The 17,141-nt window shown below is 32.3% G+C and overlaps 3 protein-coding genes across 3 annotated transcripts; 2 read left to right on the plus strand and 1 right to left on the minus strand.

Annotated features, from left to right (window-relative positions):
• The first annotated feature begins 5,763 nt into the window (after positions 1-5,763).
• Positions 5,764-7,062, plus strand: LOC125848035 (two-component response regulator ORR10-like). Its single transcript, XM_049527816.1, has 2 exons — positions 5,764-6,122; positions 6,224-7,062. The coding sequence occupies exons 1-2, from the start codon at positions 6,032-6,034 to the stop codon at positions 6,631-6,633; spliced, it is 501 nt and encodes a 166-aa protein (XP_049383773.1). The 5' UTR covers positions 5,764-6,031; the 3' UTR covers positions 6,634-7,062.
• Positions 7,063-9,072: 2,010 nt separating this feature from the next.
• On the plus strand, positions 9,073-13,708 carry LOC125846510 (cold-regulated 413 inner membrane protein 2, chloroplastic). Its single transcript, XM_049525957.1, has 6 exons — positions 9,073-9,424; positions 9,607-9,717; positions 12,416-12,511; positions 12,605-12,669; positions 13,172-13,241; positions 13,319-13,708. Exons 1-6 carry the CDS (start codon positions 9,273-9,275, stop codon positions 13,482-13,484), a joined length of 660 nt encoding a protein of 219 aa, XP_049381914.1. The 5' UTR covers positions 9,073-9,272; the 3' UTR covers positions 13,485-13,708.
• A 736-nt stretch (positions 13,709-14,444) lies between these two features.
• Positions 14,445-16,695, minus strand: LOC125846509 (PLASMODESMATA CALLOSE-BINDING PROTEIN 1-like). The gene is made up of 4 exons (XM_049525956.1): positions 16,537-16,695; positions 15,169-15,765; positions 14,952-15,057; positions 14,445-14,864 (listed from the first exon to the last, which is right to left on the minus strand). The coding sequence occupies exons 1-4, from the start codon at positions 16,580-16,582 to the stop codon at positions 14,684-14,686; spliced, it is 930 nt and encodes a 309-aa protein (XP_049381913.1). The 5' UTR covers positions 16,583-16,695; the 3' UTR covers positions 14,445-14,683.
• Positions 16,696-17,141: the final 446 nt, after the last annotated feature.

Consider the following 17,141-nt stretch of genomic DNA (forward strand, 5'->3'; position numbering starts at 1 on the left):
AAATATAAAGTGATTAAGAATCCCATTAGAAGGGTAAATAAGAAAAAGAGTACTAACATTTCTCTTAAATTTATTAACTTTTATAAAATCAATTATTAAAAATTAATAAATAAACATATATCTGTAATAAATGTTATAAAAAACAGTTGATATCTCTAAAACTACTCATTTTTACAAGAACATCATGGATGGCATGTTTGTCAAAGGAAAAATATTATAAAATACAAGGGAAAATGCACAAGTACCCCCCAGCCTATGCCCGAAATCTCAGAGACACACCTAACCTTTACTAAGGTCCTATTACCCCCCCGAACTTAATTTATCTATAATATTCGACCCCTTTTCGGCCTACGTGGCACTATCCTTGAAAAAATTGTCAACATGCGCTGGGCCCACAAGATAGTGCCACGTAGGCCAAAAAGGGGTAGAATATTACATATAAAATAAGTTCAGGGGGGTAATAGGACCTTAGTAAAGGTTAGGTGTGTCTCTGGGATTTCGGGCATAGACTGGGGGGTACTTGTGCATTTTCCCTAAAATACAACGTCAAAGATTAGTCTAATGGTTGACCAAATAAAAAAAAAAAACACCATAAATTATCAATTCCAAACTAAAAAAATAATAGCATGGAATATAAAATAACAAGTCAACACTAGTAAAATAAATATATAAAAATATAAATTCAAAAAAGTAACATAACACTCTTATTCAAATTTCAATATGACATAAAATAAATTTTGTTATAACTTAAGTAAATATGATTCAAAAGAGAAAAAAAAAAAGATAAATATGTAATATCACTTAGTAATAAAAATATACTTTAATTCAAGTATTAGAATAATAATGTTGTTATGTTAAATGACAAAAATAAAAAAGACGAACAATTACATTGAATCGTAAAAAGTAAAAGACTGAAAAAATGTGAATTAAGAAAAAGAGAGGTAAACAATCTAAAATGAAAAAAAAAAAATGAAACAAGAGGAAAAGAGAGATAAATAATCTAAATGAAAAAAAAAATTAAAACAAGAGAAAAAATTTAAAAGTTATTACATCAGGTATTTATATACTAAGTTCTCATCTCCAATGAGGAATGTAATTACAATTTACGCCCACTAATTTACACTCAATTTTTTTCTATAACATTATAATTATTTCATCAAACAAATATGTCAATTCCAAATGTCAATATTAAACCGATCAAGTTCAATATCATTTCTTTTAAAAGAAATAGTATAGAGTTATAATATTATGTGCTTAAAATAAAATATTATAATTATTACAATGTTTTCAATTTTGATTTATTTTTTAACGTGAATTTTATTGTCTACGGAGAGGAGAAGACTCCTTCAAGAGAACTTTAAAAATATTTTTCATCTTCTCAAAAAATTTCATGGAACTTTTGTAGCACCTGCTTCAAAGAATGTTTGGTATGATTTATTTCTATTTTTTTTTTTAAATAAGAGAGGAGGAGGAAAAACACGAGGTGTTGAACGTTGACCCCCAAAAATATATGTTTTTCACCAATATTTATTTTTTGTCCCTGTTTTAGAAATTGTTTAAAATTAATCATTTTATAATTATATGTAGTGGGGCAAAACTCAAGTTAAATGACGAGGGTCAATTAAATGATTTAAATGAGTAGCATTTTAGTTTTAAAAAAATTGTCTTAAAATAAAAGTTTCTGCATGTCAACGAAAGTATATTGAATGACTTTTGTAAGTAAATAATAATTAAGTGATTTTTGAGTTATAAAAAAAACTTTTTAAGTGAATTATTTATAATTGAGTGACTCATTTGAAATTGAGATATAATAACTCTTGTTGAAGAGTGAAAACAAACAGGTGAACATTAAAAAAGAAAACATGTTATTTTTAAATAGAAAAAAAAGACCTGGAGAATCTTATAATCTTTTTGCTTACTTTTATTTGTCCACTTTGAATTTTGTACACCCTTTACTGAATTTTTAAATTTTTTTCGTTGTTTAAAATAGTTGAATTGTTCAAAATTCAAGATAAATCTTTGATTTTTTTCTTTCATATTTGTTCTTTTCTTTAATGAAATTTTACATTTTCAAGTAATGACTATCTTTACTTTGAAGAATAACTTGGAAATAAACAAAAGGTTAATAGTCAAAATATAGTTTAAATTATGATGATAAGATGTTTTTCTTAATCGGTGATGCGTTGCCTCACAAATTTACTTAATATATGAAATAGAGGGAGAAATAATATGAATATTTTTCCGCAACAACCCCATACTAATTGATGAATAGTTTTAGGTTTTGAAAATGATTTAAGAAATAAGTAAAATATTGCGGTAAAACATTTTTTTTAAATCTTTGTTCAATATTAACATTAACTAGTAAAAATAAAAAAAATATTTAAAAAATAATGACCAAGTAAAAGTGAACCAAAGAAGTAATTTGTTTTAGGTGAATTCAAGACCTCTATACTCTGAAGATTATGCATCGAGTAATGGATACAATTAAGAAACAAGAATATATTACTAGAAGAAATTCACGAAAGACAATTGATTGTGTAATACTTAGCAAATTATACAGAAGATTTGAATCACATTAAACAAGTCATGTGCTACGAACTCAATGGATCAAATAGGGAAAATTCCTTGCATTCTTTTGAGATACCACATCCCTTGTACCAACTTTAGACAACACATGACCCGAATCAATTCAACCAATTGAGAAAGAATCAGGTGAGATTCAATTTCCGATCTCTCTTACAACGGATATCGATAGCAATTTTTGTTTTACGCAAAATAGGAATATTTTCTTGTCACAAAATTTATTCGATCGTATCTGCAATGGATTGAATTATTAGCATCATCAAAATGGTCCAGAGTACGTATGATTTGAAATAAATGTGGGGTAGAGCTGTTGATGCATGTGCCTCTTGTATTAGTGAAGGGAGACAAATTCTAGTACTATTTGTGTTTCTACTTATTTCTTTGTGGGGGAATGCACATCAAATCAATTTATGTAATACTATTTGATATTAAAATAAAATAAGATAGGATAACATTTTTAAATTCAGATATTTTCAATTATAGAAATAAAATAATTTTCTTTTTATACGGATTAAAAAAAAGATGAATTGAAACTAGTGGAGTATTGTTATATTTAAACATATTGTTTTGATTTTAATGTCTCATTTTTTAATTTCATAGTATCTGCTTTCTATATATTTCCGGTGGGTCATGTGAATCTATAGGTTTTTTTTATCTGCTTTCTATATATTTCCGGTGGGTCATGTGAATCTATAGGTTTTTTTTTTTGTAAGAGGATTAGCTAATGTATAGTTTTTCTTATTCGATTTTTTTGTTTAGTGAAACAAACAAAGCAATTTAAAAACAAAATTTGTAAATTATATATGAAGGCTAACATGATTTTTTTCTTGGATTTCAAGGGAAGTTCTCCATCAATGGCGGATCTAGGATTTTCACGAAGTGGGTTCAAAATATAAAAATATACCTAATATTATTTGTAATTTTTATGAGGCTAACAACATACATATCTAACTATACTAAACAATGTTAATACATTTGAAAAAAATTACATTGACTTATGAATGAGACGGTAAATAACAAGATGGACGAAAAATTAGGCTTCAATATAAACTAAGAAAATAAAAGAATATTATGAATGATTTCTCTTCATTCAACATTTAACAAATAAAAACAAAATATTAAACAAAATAATTATAACCTTAATTTCAGAATCAAATACATAGAAATATACCTAATATTATTTGTAATTTTTTGTTGATTTTAGAATGATAAGGGATTTTTTAGTTGAAGTAATAAAAAATAACCACAATAATCATATATGTATATGTAAAGACTAGAATCAAGAGCGAACAACATTCAACAAAGGAGAAGACAAAAGGGTTTTTAGAATTGAGAATAATAGGAATTAGTGCCTTTTTGGTTGAGTTTTTTTAAAAAAAAATTAAAAACAAAAAGGACAAAAGTTGTTGACTATTGGACTTTTAATTGTAAAAGTAAAAAGTTATTCTACTTTTTATAGTTTTTAGGTAACTAAAAAGACAAAAGTTACACCTACACAGAGAACAAACCTGTGTGTGAACGTTTTATATATCAAAAAAACCAATTAAAACTAAATATGTGGCAATGGGGATTTGATCCCGGGTTGGCTGGAAAAATTGAACCCCCTCAACCACTCGGCTAAGCTTCAGACTTGTGTTAGTGGGTTCAAAATTTAATATATACATATAAAATTTTAAAAACTGATTAAATATATATATATATATATATATATATATATATATATATATATATACAGTGTTATTTTTCAACGAAATGGGTTCATATGAACCCACTTGAACCACTGTAGGTCTGCCCCTGTTCTCCGTAAATCCGCAATATAAAGTTAATTTTACATCGTATAGGTAATAATTGTGATCGCGTCCAATTCTATTCTCGATTTGAAAATAGTACGATTGTGTGTAATAATAAACTTAATAAAGGCTAGAATCGATGTCACAAAAAGTGTGATGTGAATATTAGAGTATAGAGTTCAATGCAATTATCCCACCTAATATTTCTTATTGGTATATAGTTGCTTACCACTTATATTATTTGGTATAAACAAATATGAAAACAAGAAAATTCATCACTAATTGACTAAATGCAAAAGAGAAGATCTGAATAAAAGATACTACGTACAATTTTTCAAAATTGTCTTGCTATTAGATTACACTCGTAAAACGTGTGGTCCAACAATAGAGAAATGGTAATATTTTTCCATAGAAACTTCATATAACGAAATGTCAAAAGAAAAGTATAGTCAATTTTGTCAAACATTAAATAAAAGGAGAGAAATTAGAAAAACAAAACAATAAGAAATACACGTCCTCTTAAGAATCAATTTAATTAATTTTTAAAGTCAAGTAATTAGACTAGATCAACTCAATATTTTACAATTAAATTTAGATATTCAACTGATACGAAAAATATAACTTTATTCATGACAATTTGATGAAAAATATATTTTAAATATTGATCAAAATTCACATAATATAACTTTCGAAAAATGAAACATGATAACTACTACGGAACAGAGAAAATTTATACATACTCCCCTATTCAAATATGTGTGACACATTTTTCTTTAATGTTTAAAAAGTGACATATTTTAATATTTAATAATAACATAACTTTAAAGAGAAGTATTAAAAACACTCTTAAATTTGACATAAATTATTAATATCATCCATGAACTATTGACAGTTTTAAAAATACATCTTTACTTGACTAACTGGAGCTAAATACACCTTCAATCTTACAATATTAGTGAAATACACTCCTAAATTCTCGTCAAGTTTAGGAATATTTTCAATACTTCTCTTAATTTTTACTAAGAACTCATGTTCCTATAAGAGTTTGAGACCATTTGTTATGTCATGTGACATATCGAGAGTTATCGGGATGTATCTAAGTTTAGTTAGTCAAGTAGAAGGATGCTTTTAAAGCAGTCAATAGTTCAAGCACGAAACTAATAATTTGCGCCAAATTTAGAGTGTTTGTTATACTTCTCCTTAAAATAAATAATAAATATTTATAAATCATATTACATTATAAATATTTTTGAAAAGAATTATTCTCATGTTAAATCAAATACAATCACATAAATTAAAACGGAGAGAAAAGAAATATCATGTGCATGGGACACCTCTTACATACTTATATTGATTTTTCTAAAAACACAAAATCAAATGGTGGGATCCACTATGCACTGAATCCAGCCTTTGCCTTCTCAAAGAGTCACTTTCATAAACAAAGTCCCAAAGATTTGTAAAATCAAGAAAATCAACATAGAAAATCCTTAAGATTCTGATTTGATATCTTCATTCGTATCTCTCTTTCTCTTCTGTCAAATATTTTCCGTATCTTCTTGAAATCAACACCATATCCCCATATATATATTCACCTCACAAACCCACAAATCACAAACACACAAATTCACAATTTCATATATTTTTCTTGCAAGCAAATAATGGATACTCAATTTCATGTTTTAGCTGTTGATGACAGTATTATTGATAGAAAACTCATTGAAAGACTTCTAAAGACTTCCTCTTATCAAGGTATTTTAGTGAAAACAAATTCTTTTTTCGACAAAAATCTTAGTAGCTCTGTTAATTGGATTTTTTTTCTAATGTATGTTTTTTTTTTTTTTTTATAACAGTTACTGTTGTGGATTCTGGAAGTAAAGCTTTGGAGTTTCTTGAAGTAAGAGAAGTGGGAGTGAATTTGATAATTACAGATTATAGCATGCCTGAAATGACTGGTTATGATTTATTGAGGAAGATTAAAGGTTCATCTTATTTGAAGGATATTCCAGTTATAATTATGTCATCAGAAAATGTTCCATCAAGAATTAATAGATGTTTGGAAGAAGGAGCTGAAGAGTTTTTTCTAAAGCCAGTTCAACAATCAGATGTTAATAGAATTAAGCCTCATTTAATGAGGGAAAAACCAAATTCTCTCAAGAGAAAAGCTATGGTGGAATGCATTTCAACTGACAAAACTAGAAAATATAGCAACAACAACAACAACAATTTGTGTAGCATCTTTTTGCAGAACATTTGTGAGTGATGTTTCAAGTAGATCTAAGAGGAAAGAGGGAAAATTGTTTCGGAGAAAACTGGATCACATATTCAGTGTAATCTCACAATTGAGATCTGAGAAGGGCTGCACGAATGCAAATCTTACCCTACCTCGGAGAGTGGTTGTTCTCGGGGTGTTTATATCAAACAAATGAATTGAAAGGATTTAGCAACGAATTATAAAAAAAAAATGTTGAATATGGATGGAAAGTGATTGGATTAGCACTTTGTTGTGTTAAGTGAATCTGTAAAGTGGATTTACAATGATGTTACTGTAATCAAGCAGATCTGATCTGATTTGGGACTAATTTAGCCCTAATCATATACAATTATACATAGGACTTAGGAGTAGTACATAATTTCCTTTTTGATATTGTACACAATCTAATTCAAATCATGTGTTTAGCTTTTCTCTTTACTTGGAATTTTTTTTTATAGCAATTGAAATTCATTATCCATAGACCAATATGTTATGTTTACTTTTTATAGATCCAATTTTATGCAATTTGAATGATTTGTTTCAATTTTATTGCCTTTTGTTGAAAATAAAATTATAAATTGAATGATTATTTGAGAATTGGAAATTTGGAATCATAAAAGTATCAATAGGTCACCCAAAGAATTGAATTCTAAAGTCCAACATCAAGAGGGCAACTACAAAATATATATATTTTTTTAAAAAAACTATACTCTAGATTAACAATTAAGCAAAGATGAAATATTTTATTTCGAGGGAATCATAACCAAACAGTCAATGATAACATAGCTTTCACCAAACAATAACAGAGCCCATGTAAAGACATGTATGTTGATAATATTTTGCTAGAAAACAATCACTTTCTGTCTAACATGTAATAGCTGTCCAAGATAATTATTGGAATTAGGAAACAATATCATTCATGTTCATAATTGATTTGCTGGACTTGTTGGTTCACCAAAAAAAAAAAAAATTAAATCAAGGCAGACACCTATTACGAGTGTTTAAAATTTAGAAGACTTGCTGAAAAATAAAATTTATGTCAATTTTTGATGTTTATCGATAAATTTCAAACTTACCACAAAATTCAGGATCACAAGGCAAAAATAATTTCACCCCTGCCGCCTATATCTAGTTTAAGACAAGTTTCTTATGGAGCACACTTGAATAGCAAGTATAACTCGTAACAAATTATTTTTCGAGATACACGATGAATATTTCATAATTTGGGGTGTTAATTTACCTACTAGAATATCAATTGTTTCTATCCAATATCTCAAAATCACAATTCCATTTTGTCTAAATTGCACATTAAATCAACACCTAAAGATCTAAAGTTTGAAAAAAATAAAATTCAAATTTAAACTTTCCTGATCTAAAGTTGGTCTAGACTTGATGGTTTGTATTTAGAAATTTTAGATTCTTGATTTGAACTTTAGACATGTTTGACTAAGTGGCTAAAATTTAAAACTTTATATTTTTGTAAAATGGTTATTTGTGCAGTCGGCCATTTAGATTGGTTCTCTTATTGGGCCTTCAGCAATTTCTAGGCTTGATTTCGGTGCGCCGGTTACCGGTTAGGCCCAAATATTGAATAGGTCACAACTCACAAGCAATTAATTTCTCTTTTTAACCTTCAATAATTGGTTCAGACATACTTCACTATCATATATACTATTATTACTTATACATTCAAAATATCACGTAGCTTATCACTAATTAAGTATTTTCTACCATATATTGAAGAAAATACACTTAGATACATCAACTAGATACAAAAAATAGGGAGAAAGGCGAGCAAGATTCATATATCTAGAATCTCAGAATCTCAGATACATAGGAAAGTGACGAACAAGATGGAGGAGAAGCGAGCGAGATTTGTTATGTATATATATGAATCCACTTGAATACAATATATCTAAAATAAATTATATCTAATTTTAATATCATGTATTTGAGATATATGTATCTAGAGGCACCGAAATATAGAAAAATAATAATTTCACGGCTGCTATCTTCCATGGAGGATCTATCATGGGATTAAGAGCTCAACACGTGAAATGTTTTCCACTGTTAAAGTAACCAAACACGTGCAGCCATAAATCAATTTATGATTTTCCAAGGGCCCGTTTGGATATATCATCCACCCCTCTAACTTTGTTAAGTTTAAACAAACAAACAAACGTTCCTCACAAAAAAATTGACTATTTTTGTAAGATGCTTGTTTAATTTTTTTTCTTTTTATTAATGATAATATATTTTTTATAGAAAATCACAAGTTTTAGTATCACTTGATTCTCGATATTGTAAGATGATTTAATGAAGAAAATCTTAATAGTTCAATTGAATTACGATCTAAATAGGGTAATAGTTCAATTCTATACAGGGAATTGTCCAAGGATTCAATAATCCAAACGAGGCAGAGTTATTGTTGTCCAACTCATCTCTCTTCGTTCGACAAATGGCACACTATTTCTTGTACGTATAATTCACCCCTCTTTATAGTTTATACTCTCACTTCTCACTCTCCCTCACCATTTTCCTTTCATTCTCAGGCGACCCATCGCTGATTTCCACTTTATTTATCTACATTCGCCGGCGTATAAGCCAAATAACTTAAACAGTTGAGGAATTTTAAACAAAGATATAGAATGATGTCTCTTTCTCTTTCTTATCCTACACACCATTTTGCTTCCTACAATAAACAACTATGCGCTTCGAGATCTCCTCAATCTCATCACGCTAGGATTTCTCAGCACAAATTGCAGAAAAGCTCCAGTTTTCTTGGAAATAACCCTCTCAGGTTTGTTATTTGATTGATTTGAATATATTAACCCCATTTCAATTTTGGTCTATCTTTACCATTTTCTTTGATTGGTGGGGTTCTGCAAAATCCCTTTTTGCACGTGTTTTGGGGACGTATTTCCCTAATTTTGTATCTTTTCCTCATGGGGTTTTCACTGTTTGTTTTTCTTTCTTTTACAGAGTTCCAATTGATTTAAGTGGAGAGAAGATGAAGAGACGTGGAGGAGTGGTTTGTTCTGCTGCTGCTCTTGCTCCTAGAAATCTGCAGTGGGTCTGTACTATTTCCTCTGTGTAAGTCTCCTTTACTTCATTGCGCTTACTGGAGTTGGTGCCAAGTTTGCTTTATCGTTTGCTGGTAAAATGGGCCATCTAAAGATTTGATTTTTCTTTTCCATTTTGACCAAGTGAAATTAGGAGTGGTATAAATCTAGTAATTTACTCCCAATGGTGTGGTATGAAACTCTTTTTAGCACAGTGGATTTTTTCTTTTTTTGGAACAAGATGGGAGTGACTTCGGTGGAAGACAAGATTTGGGAAGCAAAGTTGAGATAGTTTGGGCATGTGATGAATAGATGCACGGATAGCAAGTGTGGAGGTGTGAGCGGTTGTCTGGATGGGTTTATGAGAGGTAGAGGTAGACCAAAAAAATATTGGAGAGATATGATTAGATAGGACATGACGAAGTTGGAGTTCACCGAGGACATGAGATAGGAAGGTGTGGGGGACACGGTTAGGGTAGAAGGGTAGTAGGTAGGAGTGTATGGACTTGTTGTCCATTCTAGTGGTCGTAGTATTACTCTTGTTTCTTGTTCTTCAATTTCTGTTATTATATGTTGTTTCGTGTAGTTTGATTATAACATTATTTTGTTGTAGTATTGTTCTGCTACAATCTGTGTTTTATTATTGTCTGTAGTTTCTTTTATTTCCATTACTTCTTTTTTCTAGACTGTTTTTATCTTGACACGGGGTCTACCTCTGAGGTAGAGGTCAGGCCTGCTTACACTCTACCCTCCCCAGACTCTAATTTGTGAGACTACGCTCTGTCTTGTTTTTTTGAGAAAACTTTTTTTTTTTATGACAAGGGAAACCCGCAGCCGCTACCCTTTGGGTGCGCACAGGGTAAAACCCCCGCTCCTATGCAATAACTCACAAACCACATAGGAGAGGTAACCCGCACTAGGCAAGCCCGGTGCGACGAGCTCGTCCCAAAAGGCAAACCTCTTGCTTTCGCTGGCAAGAGATTTCGAACTTGAGACCTCCAACATGGAAGTCCCAAGCCCAAACCACTGGGCCACCCCGAAGGGTACTACACTCGGTATTGTTCAGACAGTTGAGTGGAACTCTAAGTTCACTTAGGTAAATGAAGCCTTTGTTTTTTGTATGAGCAAATACCTTATTAGAGTTCCAGCACCAATGAGAACCTTGTAGACAAAATAAATATACAAAGTTTAACTCTTATTTTAAAGTTGTAGGGAGCATATGAAGTCCATCAAAGCATTTACATTATTCAAACTACACCAAACATCAAGATGTAAAATGTGATTAGCAAGAGAAACTCCCTTTAAACACCTCCAGTTCCATTCCCTCAATAAGGGCCAATACAATGCATTATGGAATGTAACAAACCTTTCGCAGAGAGTTCTGTGGCTTTCTTCCCGTTCAACTACAATATGTATCTCTAAAGAATTCGGCATTACCATTGGATCCCAGGTAAATTTACAAACATATTCTGTATGTCAGTAGTCACCTCAGACTGTAGGAAAAGGAGATTCTGTCCTACATATCCTTCTCTCACATTTATCACCTATTTGACAAATCCGTTTCTCTCTTCTCAGGTGTGACACATGCATCATTTTGTGCTGTCCAATTAAAACAAGATACTTTTAGAGGAACCTTATTTTTTCAAATTAATTGCCAAGACTCATCCCTCTGGTTTATATATAGTAACACCTGTATATAGTAAACCTCTTTTGTGTGTCACTAACTCTTCCTTTTCAATTATCCTGTTTTCTCAGTTCAGTTGTCAGCAACAAGGTAACCTCTCCAATTTCCAGTCTTGAATCTCCTATTGATGTTATCCCACCTATTATTTTCTCGACAATAGGTAATTATGCATTAGGTCGTGATCTGAAGCTGGATACGTTTGACATACCTCCTCACAAGGGATGTGACTAAACCAGTATTCCTACCAAAAATTGATCTTCACACCATTTCCCAATTCAACGTAAACATGTTGACTCTGGATTCTTCTCACAGGTTTCTAATATGCACCAATGATCATGTTGATAATATTTCCATCCATATGATTTTAGGTCTATTTGGTGTCCTTTTAACCCCTTTAATCATCACATGATGGCACATGTTGACCTGTGCAGGATGTGGCGAAACCATCTCATTTGACTTACTCTCATTTTATCCTCGTGTTCAACTTGGACTTCCAAAGTTTCCAGATTACTTGATGATTAAGGGCCACTTACAGGCTAATGTACAAGCTTGATCGTAAAGAGCTAAGGTGTATAAGGAAAACAGGTTGCTGATAGCACCACTCGTTAGAATTTAGAAGCATCAACCAGGAGAGAGCATTGGCCCTTGGCATTGACACATTAGTTTTGTTTGCCACACACTCTATCGTTAAGGCTTGAGTTAATCCAACACTGTACAGATAGAAAAGATAAAAAGAGTGGGACATGTCCGGAAGTCTTTTTTTTTTATAGATTGTACACTTGTTCCCGTCATGTAACATTAGTTAATATCATTTTTAGGGATTTACTGTTTGCTTTCTCTTTTTTCTTGTGTCTGACCACATTAATTTCTTTGTTACAAGTGTGTAGAATCTTAGAAATATTCAAAGTCTATGCCCTTGTTTTATAAGTCTTGTATAATTTCTGGTGAATAAACTATCTTTTTTTTTCTTTTAAAGTAAACCTTGTTCTGCATGCTGTACCATGATTTGTATATTGCAATCTCACAGTCAAATGGTTGTTTTTAGGGTTCTCATGCTTGCGAAGGGCACTGCTATTCACAAGTCTTTTCTCGTTCCTTTATTTGCTTTACAAGCTCCTACGGCAGTTGTCTCGTGGATCCAGTAAGTCTATTAGCATCTGTGAAGTAGCTTGTGCTTACTTCATTAAGCTGAATGCTTTTGCAGTACAGCAAACTGACGATAAATGACTTTCAGGGGTGAATATGGCATTTGGTCAGCATTTTTGGCACTTCTTGTTCGTCTCTTCTTCTCCTTTCCTGGTTGGTTCCTTTATCATGTGTCTATGGTTTAAACCTCAAATCTTGAAAATTGACAACCTTGTCTTTTGCTTTCTGTATTTTGTATGTTGTTGGATAGCATTATCCAGCCAATATTCCCTCAGGAAGCAGGCTATTGAATTGTACCCAATAATTTCCTGGTTCTCTTTTAAGGTGGAAATCTCTGCCAATGTTTGGGTAGGAAGTAAGAGAATATGCCCAACTTTTGTATGTTTACAACCCTTAGTGAGTTTAACATTATAAAGTCATAGTGGGAAGCAGAATATGTATTCATGCTGCTTAGCAAAAAATTGTGAATGGACATAATTGAAAGTTTGACCCTGTTCTATGTTATCAAAGATGATAAGGAGATCATTGTCTAAGGTTGTAGTCAAGGGTTTAGCTACTCATTTTCTTTGGACGCTGTTATGTTATTAGCTACTACATTCAAATCATTTAGATGATTTTCTTTGAAATATCTGACTTTGGTCTTGATCATTTGTAGGTGAACTTGAATTGCCATTTATAGCATTATTGATGGTAATTGTGGCTCCTTATCAAGTTACAAACCTAAGGTTGGTATATCCTTCTCTATAAATGTTGCTTGTTCTGATAGACTAGAGTTATATCTGGTTCATATTGCTCTTGGCAGGGGGACAAAGGAAGGTGTCATTCTTTCCTTGGCAATAGCAGCTTATCTGGGTTTCCAGCATTTCACACGTGCTGGCAGCTTGCAGAAGGCGTTTGATCAAGGTTCAATTATTGCCACCCTAGCCATCATTTGTATTATTGCTGTGCCATGCTTGCTCTTGATTTGATGTTAAACTACAGTGATTTCTCAAAGGAGTCCTGTAAATTATTTGAGTCATTTGAGGGTTGGAGATCACACAAATAAATATCTTTCTTTAAATTCCTCGTGTAAATTTCTAGCTGTTTATCCTGTCAAGTTTTTGGGACAAATTAAGGTGAATGTATCTATACAGGAATAAATTGGATGAACAAGCTTCCATTAATATCTTATTAATTTCTATACTTTGGGCAACATCTGGTGCTACTTATCAACGAAACAAAATGATTCTTATTTTGGGTTTTTCCATTGATGTAAAGAAAGAAAAAGTGTTTCTTTGGGCTATCGCAAGGAATGAGTTTGCAAATTCCAGTGGTTCCTCCAAAAGATAAATAACCTCCTTCCAGATTCTACTTGAAATGTAAAAGCGTAAAAATTTACAAAGGGAGTAACTGCTTTTTGCTTAAGCACAGGGTTGGCACCACTACCATGCAGGTCAGACCTGCACATATTTTTGTACGTTCATGTTTCTTGAAGAGTGAGTGGGGCTTGCAGAGCATGTTTGCTCAATTGAAGTCTTCACATTTTTACAATTTTTTTATTTCTAACATGAGTTAACATTCTTCTGGAGTAGTTCAAATATTCTAATTCAATTATGTTATCTCTCTAATGTTGTTGTATAAAGAAAGAACTCTGTCTTGTTCCTTTTGTTTCTGATAATGTTAAGTAGTGACTGCTGCGAGGAAGAAAAAAGCAAACGCATAACAAAAAAGAGGTCTAAGTTTCAAATGATTCTTCAAAACTTAGTTGTGTTTTTGCAATTTATGTAGTGAGCTACTGTGTTCTCTGTATCTTGGAAGTGTCATACCTCATATGCCATAGTTTGGAGGATAAATGGTAGATCTTATTAGTCTCCTGTTGATGGGTCACTTCCCGGATTTTGTACATGACTCTTCATTGAAATTCCTAAAATGAGATATCGTGTCTAAAGTATTTATTAACTGCAGAAATATTTTAATAGAAATTGGCTACATTAAGATGTTCTTCACTACGTACTGACTTCCTATTTGGGCTAAAAGCCATAAATGGACGAAGTACAGCAAGTTTCATGTGTTGAATGCCATGAGATTTTCACATCTCATGATGATTATGCTGTTTAGAAGCAATGGGAGTATGGAGACAACTAGTGTCTTCTTGCAACCCCTGTGAACAATGTCTTGCCCAATCTGTTTAGAATTGAATTGCTGTAACTGCCACCAGGAAAGAGGCCATGGCGAAGAGAAACTGGAAGTTGCTTGATAAATTATCTGCTCCACTGGGGGTACCTGTTGGTTCTGCACCATAATCTGTTGGTTCAGAACCAAAACCATTCGGGCCACCTGGGGTGTATGGATTTACGGGCGTCATAGTGCTGCAATTCCAAGGAATCAGACAAACATCTTTACATTTCTTGGTTAGGAGATAATTTAAAACTCAAATAATTTCAGATGGTTTATACCTTGGAGTTGGAGGTGGCAGAGAAGGAGGTGGCAGGGTAGGGGGTGGCTGTGCAGGTGGTGTGGTAGGGGTTGATTTTGATGATGCATAGTGACAGTTCCCAGAGCCTGCAGTAATGAAAAAAAATTAGAAGCTTTGCTAACTTTTCTGGATTAGCAGATTAAAGAACTACTTATATGTGATGTTTAGCAGCTTTAGTGCTGCAGTCTTGTACTTACTTGGGTCAGTATTAGTAAGCTGTGCTGTTCCTCCAAAATCACAGCTTGTGGGTGCTGGATTCTTTTGGTAGTAGTCATTGAAAGCATAGGAAGCATGGTCTTTAATTGTGTTTGGTTCGTAGCAGCTTCCACCAGACTGAATAGTTGAACAATCTGCACCTCCAAAGCCACATGCATAGTCCAGTGCTACTTGCAGAGCAGTTGTTGAAGCAGTGGAGGTGGCTACACACCAAGTCCCCCCAGTAGATGGCCCCGGATTGTTGCTTGGGTTTGGGTTAGGATTAGGATTTGGGTTAGGATTAGGATTTGGGTTCGGGTTAGGATTAGGATTTGGGTTTGGGTTAGGATTAGGATTTGGGTTTGGGTTAGGATTCATGAATGGACTAGGGTTCGTGATAGGCTGTGTGGTAGATGGTGGTGGTGGACTATCCATCGTGGGGTCTGGATATGTCGTACCTGGGGTTGTTGGATTAATAATGGGAACATCTAGCTGGTCAGAATACATGGAAGGTGAAATGGCAATGTCCTCCTCTTGGAATGCAAGTTTTTTGCTTTTCCTGATGGCTTCTGTGGGATGCTTGTCTGCAATGCTTCTACCTGAAGTAAGTGTAAATACCAGATAGGTGTCAGTTTCTTCTTTCTTTATTCTTTAGATTCTGCATGTTGAAAGAATTAGTAGTATATCACAAGGTTGTTTCATATTTGATTCCATTTCACATTCTTGAACCAAGAACTTGTTGTTCTTAGCAGTTGTATTATCTTCAGAAAAATGGAGCTTCATAAGAACTACTTTTTATGTTTGAAATTCTTGGAGAAAGGCAAACTCCTTTGAGTAAGCTTTTCTATTAATATATATTGTCAAAACTTGTAAAATGTCATTCAGTAGCCTATATCTGTGCAAAAACTTGACTAATGAAATCATTAAAATTATTTGTATATACATAATCCAAATTGATTAAATTGAAATGTGTCACAGGAATTAAAAACTTACAACAGTGCATGCATGCAAAAGAACATTGAGATGGTAAACTAGATGAATTCAAATGAGGTGCAAAGGAGCTGTACAAAATTGAATATTTTAATTCAATAAATGTATATTCCTCTACTCAGCTCAACATAATCTCATGTATAAATTAGCTCCCAAATTTAGTTTGCCATCAATTGCAAACTTCAATTTTTTCGATGGAAATATCGAAAACTAGCAAACCAACTGTTGGAACATATTGAAAAATCCTTACTCCAACGGAAGACTACTATAAAACGATCAAAAGACAAGAAATAGTAGAAATGTCACATACTAAAATTTACCAGAGTACATAACATTTCGAAACATTATAAAAGAAAAAGGAGTAACATAGTGATATTCACCTGAAAAAATCAAGAGGCAAAAGAGGAAACAGCAAGAAATCCTCATAGCTACTTGTTCAATAGATTTTCTATACTTGTTGTTTTCTATGAGAGAGTTTGTTTGTAATGAGAATAATAGTAGTTTTCTCAAAGAAGAGAAGCACTAGAAATGTAAGCTGTGAAGAGGAAGCAATCATTTGTTGCTGCATGTAATGTATATATATAATTTTATGATAAAGTTAAGGAGGGAACAGAATCGTAGCTTTCTTGCATTAGAGTACAGGTTTATTGAGTTTTAATTTAGAGGAATATAAGAAAACTTGAGAAATGAGGCATGAGGTAGCTAGAAAGTGCAAGCAATTGGAGGTGCCTCAATAGCAAAAGGTTGTTGCCTCAATTAGGCAAAAGCCAACAAAAGCTAATCTAGTTTTGGATGAAATTCTAAAGTTGTATGTTTGGACACCACTCTATGTTGTTGGTTTTTATAACCGTAGTGTACGAGTCAGCTAACACGCACCTCGACTAATCCCACCAGATTTGAAATTGTAACCTCATAATCCTCAAATACACTTCATTAGCCACTTAGGTGTAGAACACCACTATGTAGTTACTAGATTGTTTAATTA

The sequence above is a fragment of the Solanum stenotomum genome, chromosome 12, assembly GCF_019186545.1.
Source record: "Solanum stenotomum isolate F172 chromosome 12, ASM1918654v1, whole genome shotgun sequence".
Taxonomy (NCBI): domain Eukaryota; kingdom Viridiplantae; phylum Streptophyta; class Magnoliopsida; order Solanales; family Solanaceae; genus Solanum; species Solanum stenotomum.

Bases quoted from the DNA above. Each gene is read 5' to 3' on its own strand.
- LOC125846509 (XM_049525956.1), bottom strand. From the start codon at position 16,582: ATGAGGATTTCTTGCTGTTTCCTCTTTTGCCTCTTGATTTTTTCAG. The intron at 15,766-16,536 runs GTGAATATCACT...CACTTACTTCAG, and splicing joins TTGCCTCTTGATTTTTTCAG to GTAGAAGCATTGCAGACAAG. The intron at 15,058-15,168 runs GTAAGTACAAGA...TCATTACTGCAG, and splicing joins GCTTACTAATACTGACCCAA to GCTCTGGGAACTGTCACTAT.
- LOC125846510 (XM_049525957.1), top strand. From the start codon at position 9,273: ATGATGTCTCTTTCTCTTTCTTATCCTACACACCATTTTGCTTCCTAC. The intron at 12,512-12,604 runs GTAAGTCTATTA...AATGACTTTCAG, and splicing joins GCAGTTGTCTCGTGGATCCA to GGGTGAATATGGCATTTGGT. The intron at 13,242-13,318 runs GTTGGTATATCC...TGCTCTTGGCAG, and splicing joins TATCAAGTTACAAACCTAAG to GGGGACAAAGGAAGGTGTCA.
- LOC125848035 (XM_049527816.1), top strand. From the start codon at position 6,032: ATGGATACTCAATTTCATGTTTTAGCTGTTGATGACAGTATTATTGAT. The intron at 6,123-6,223 runs GTATTTTAGTGA...TTTTTATAACAG, and splicing joins AAAGACTTCCTCTTATCAAG to TTACTGTTGTGGATTCTGGA.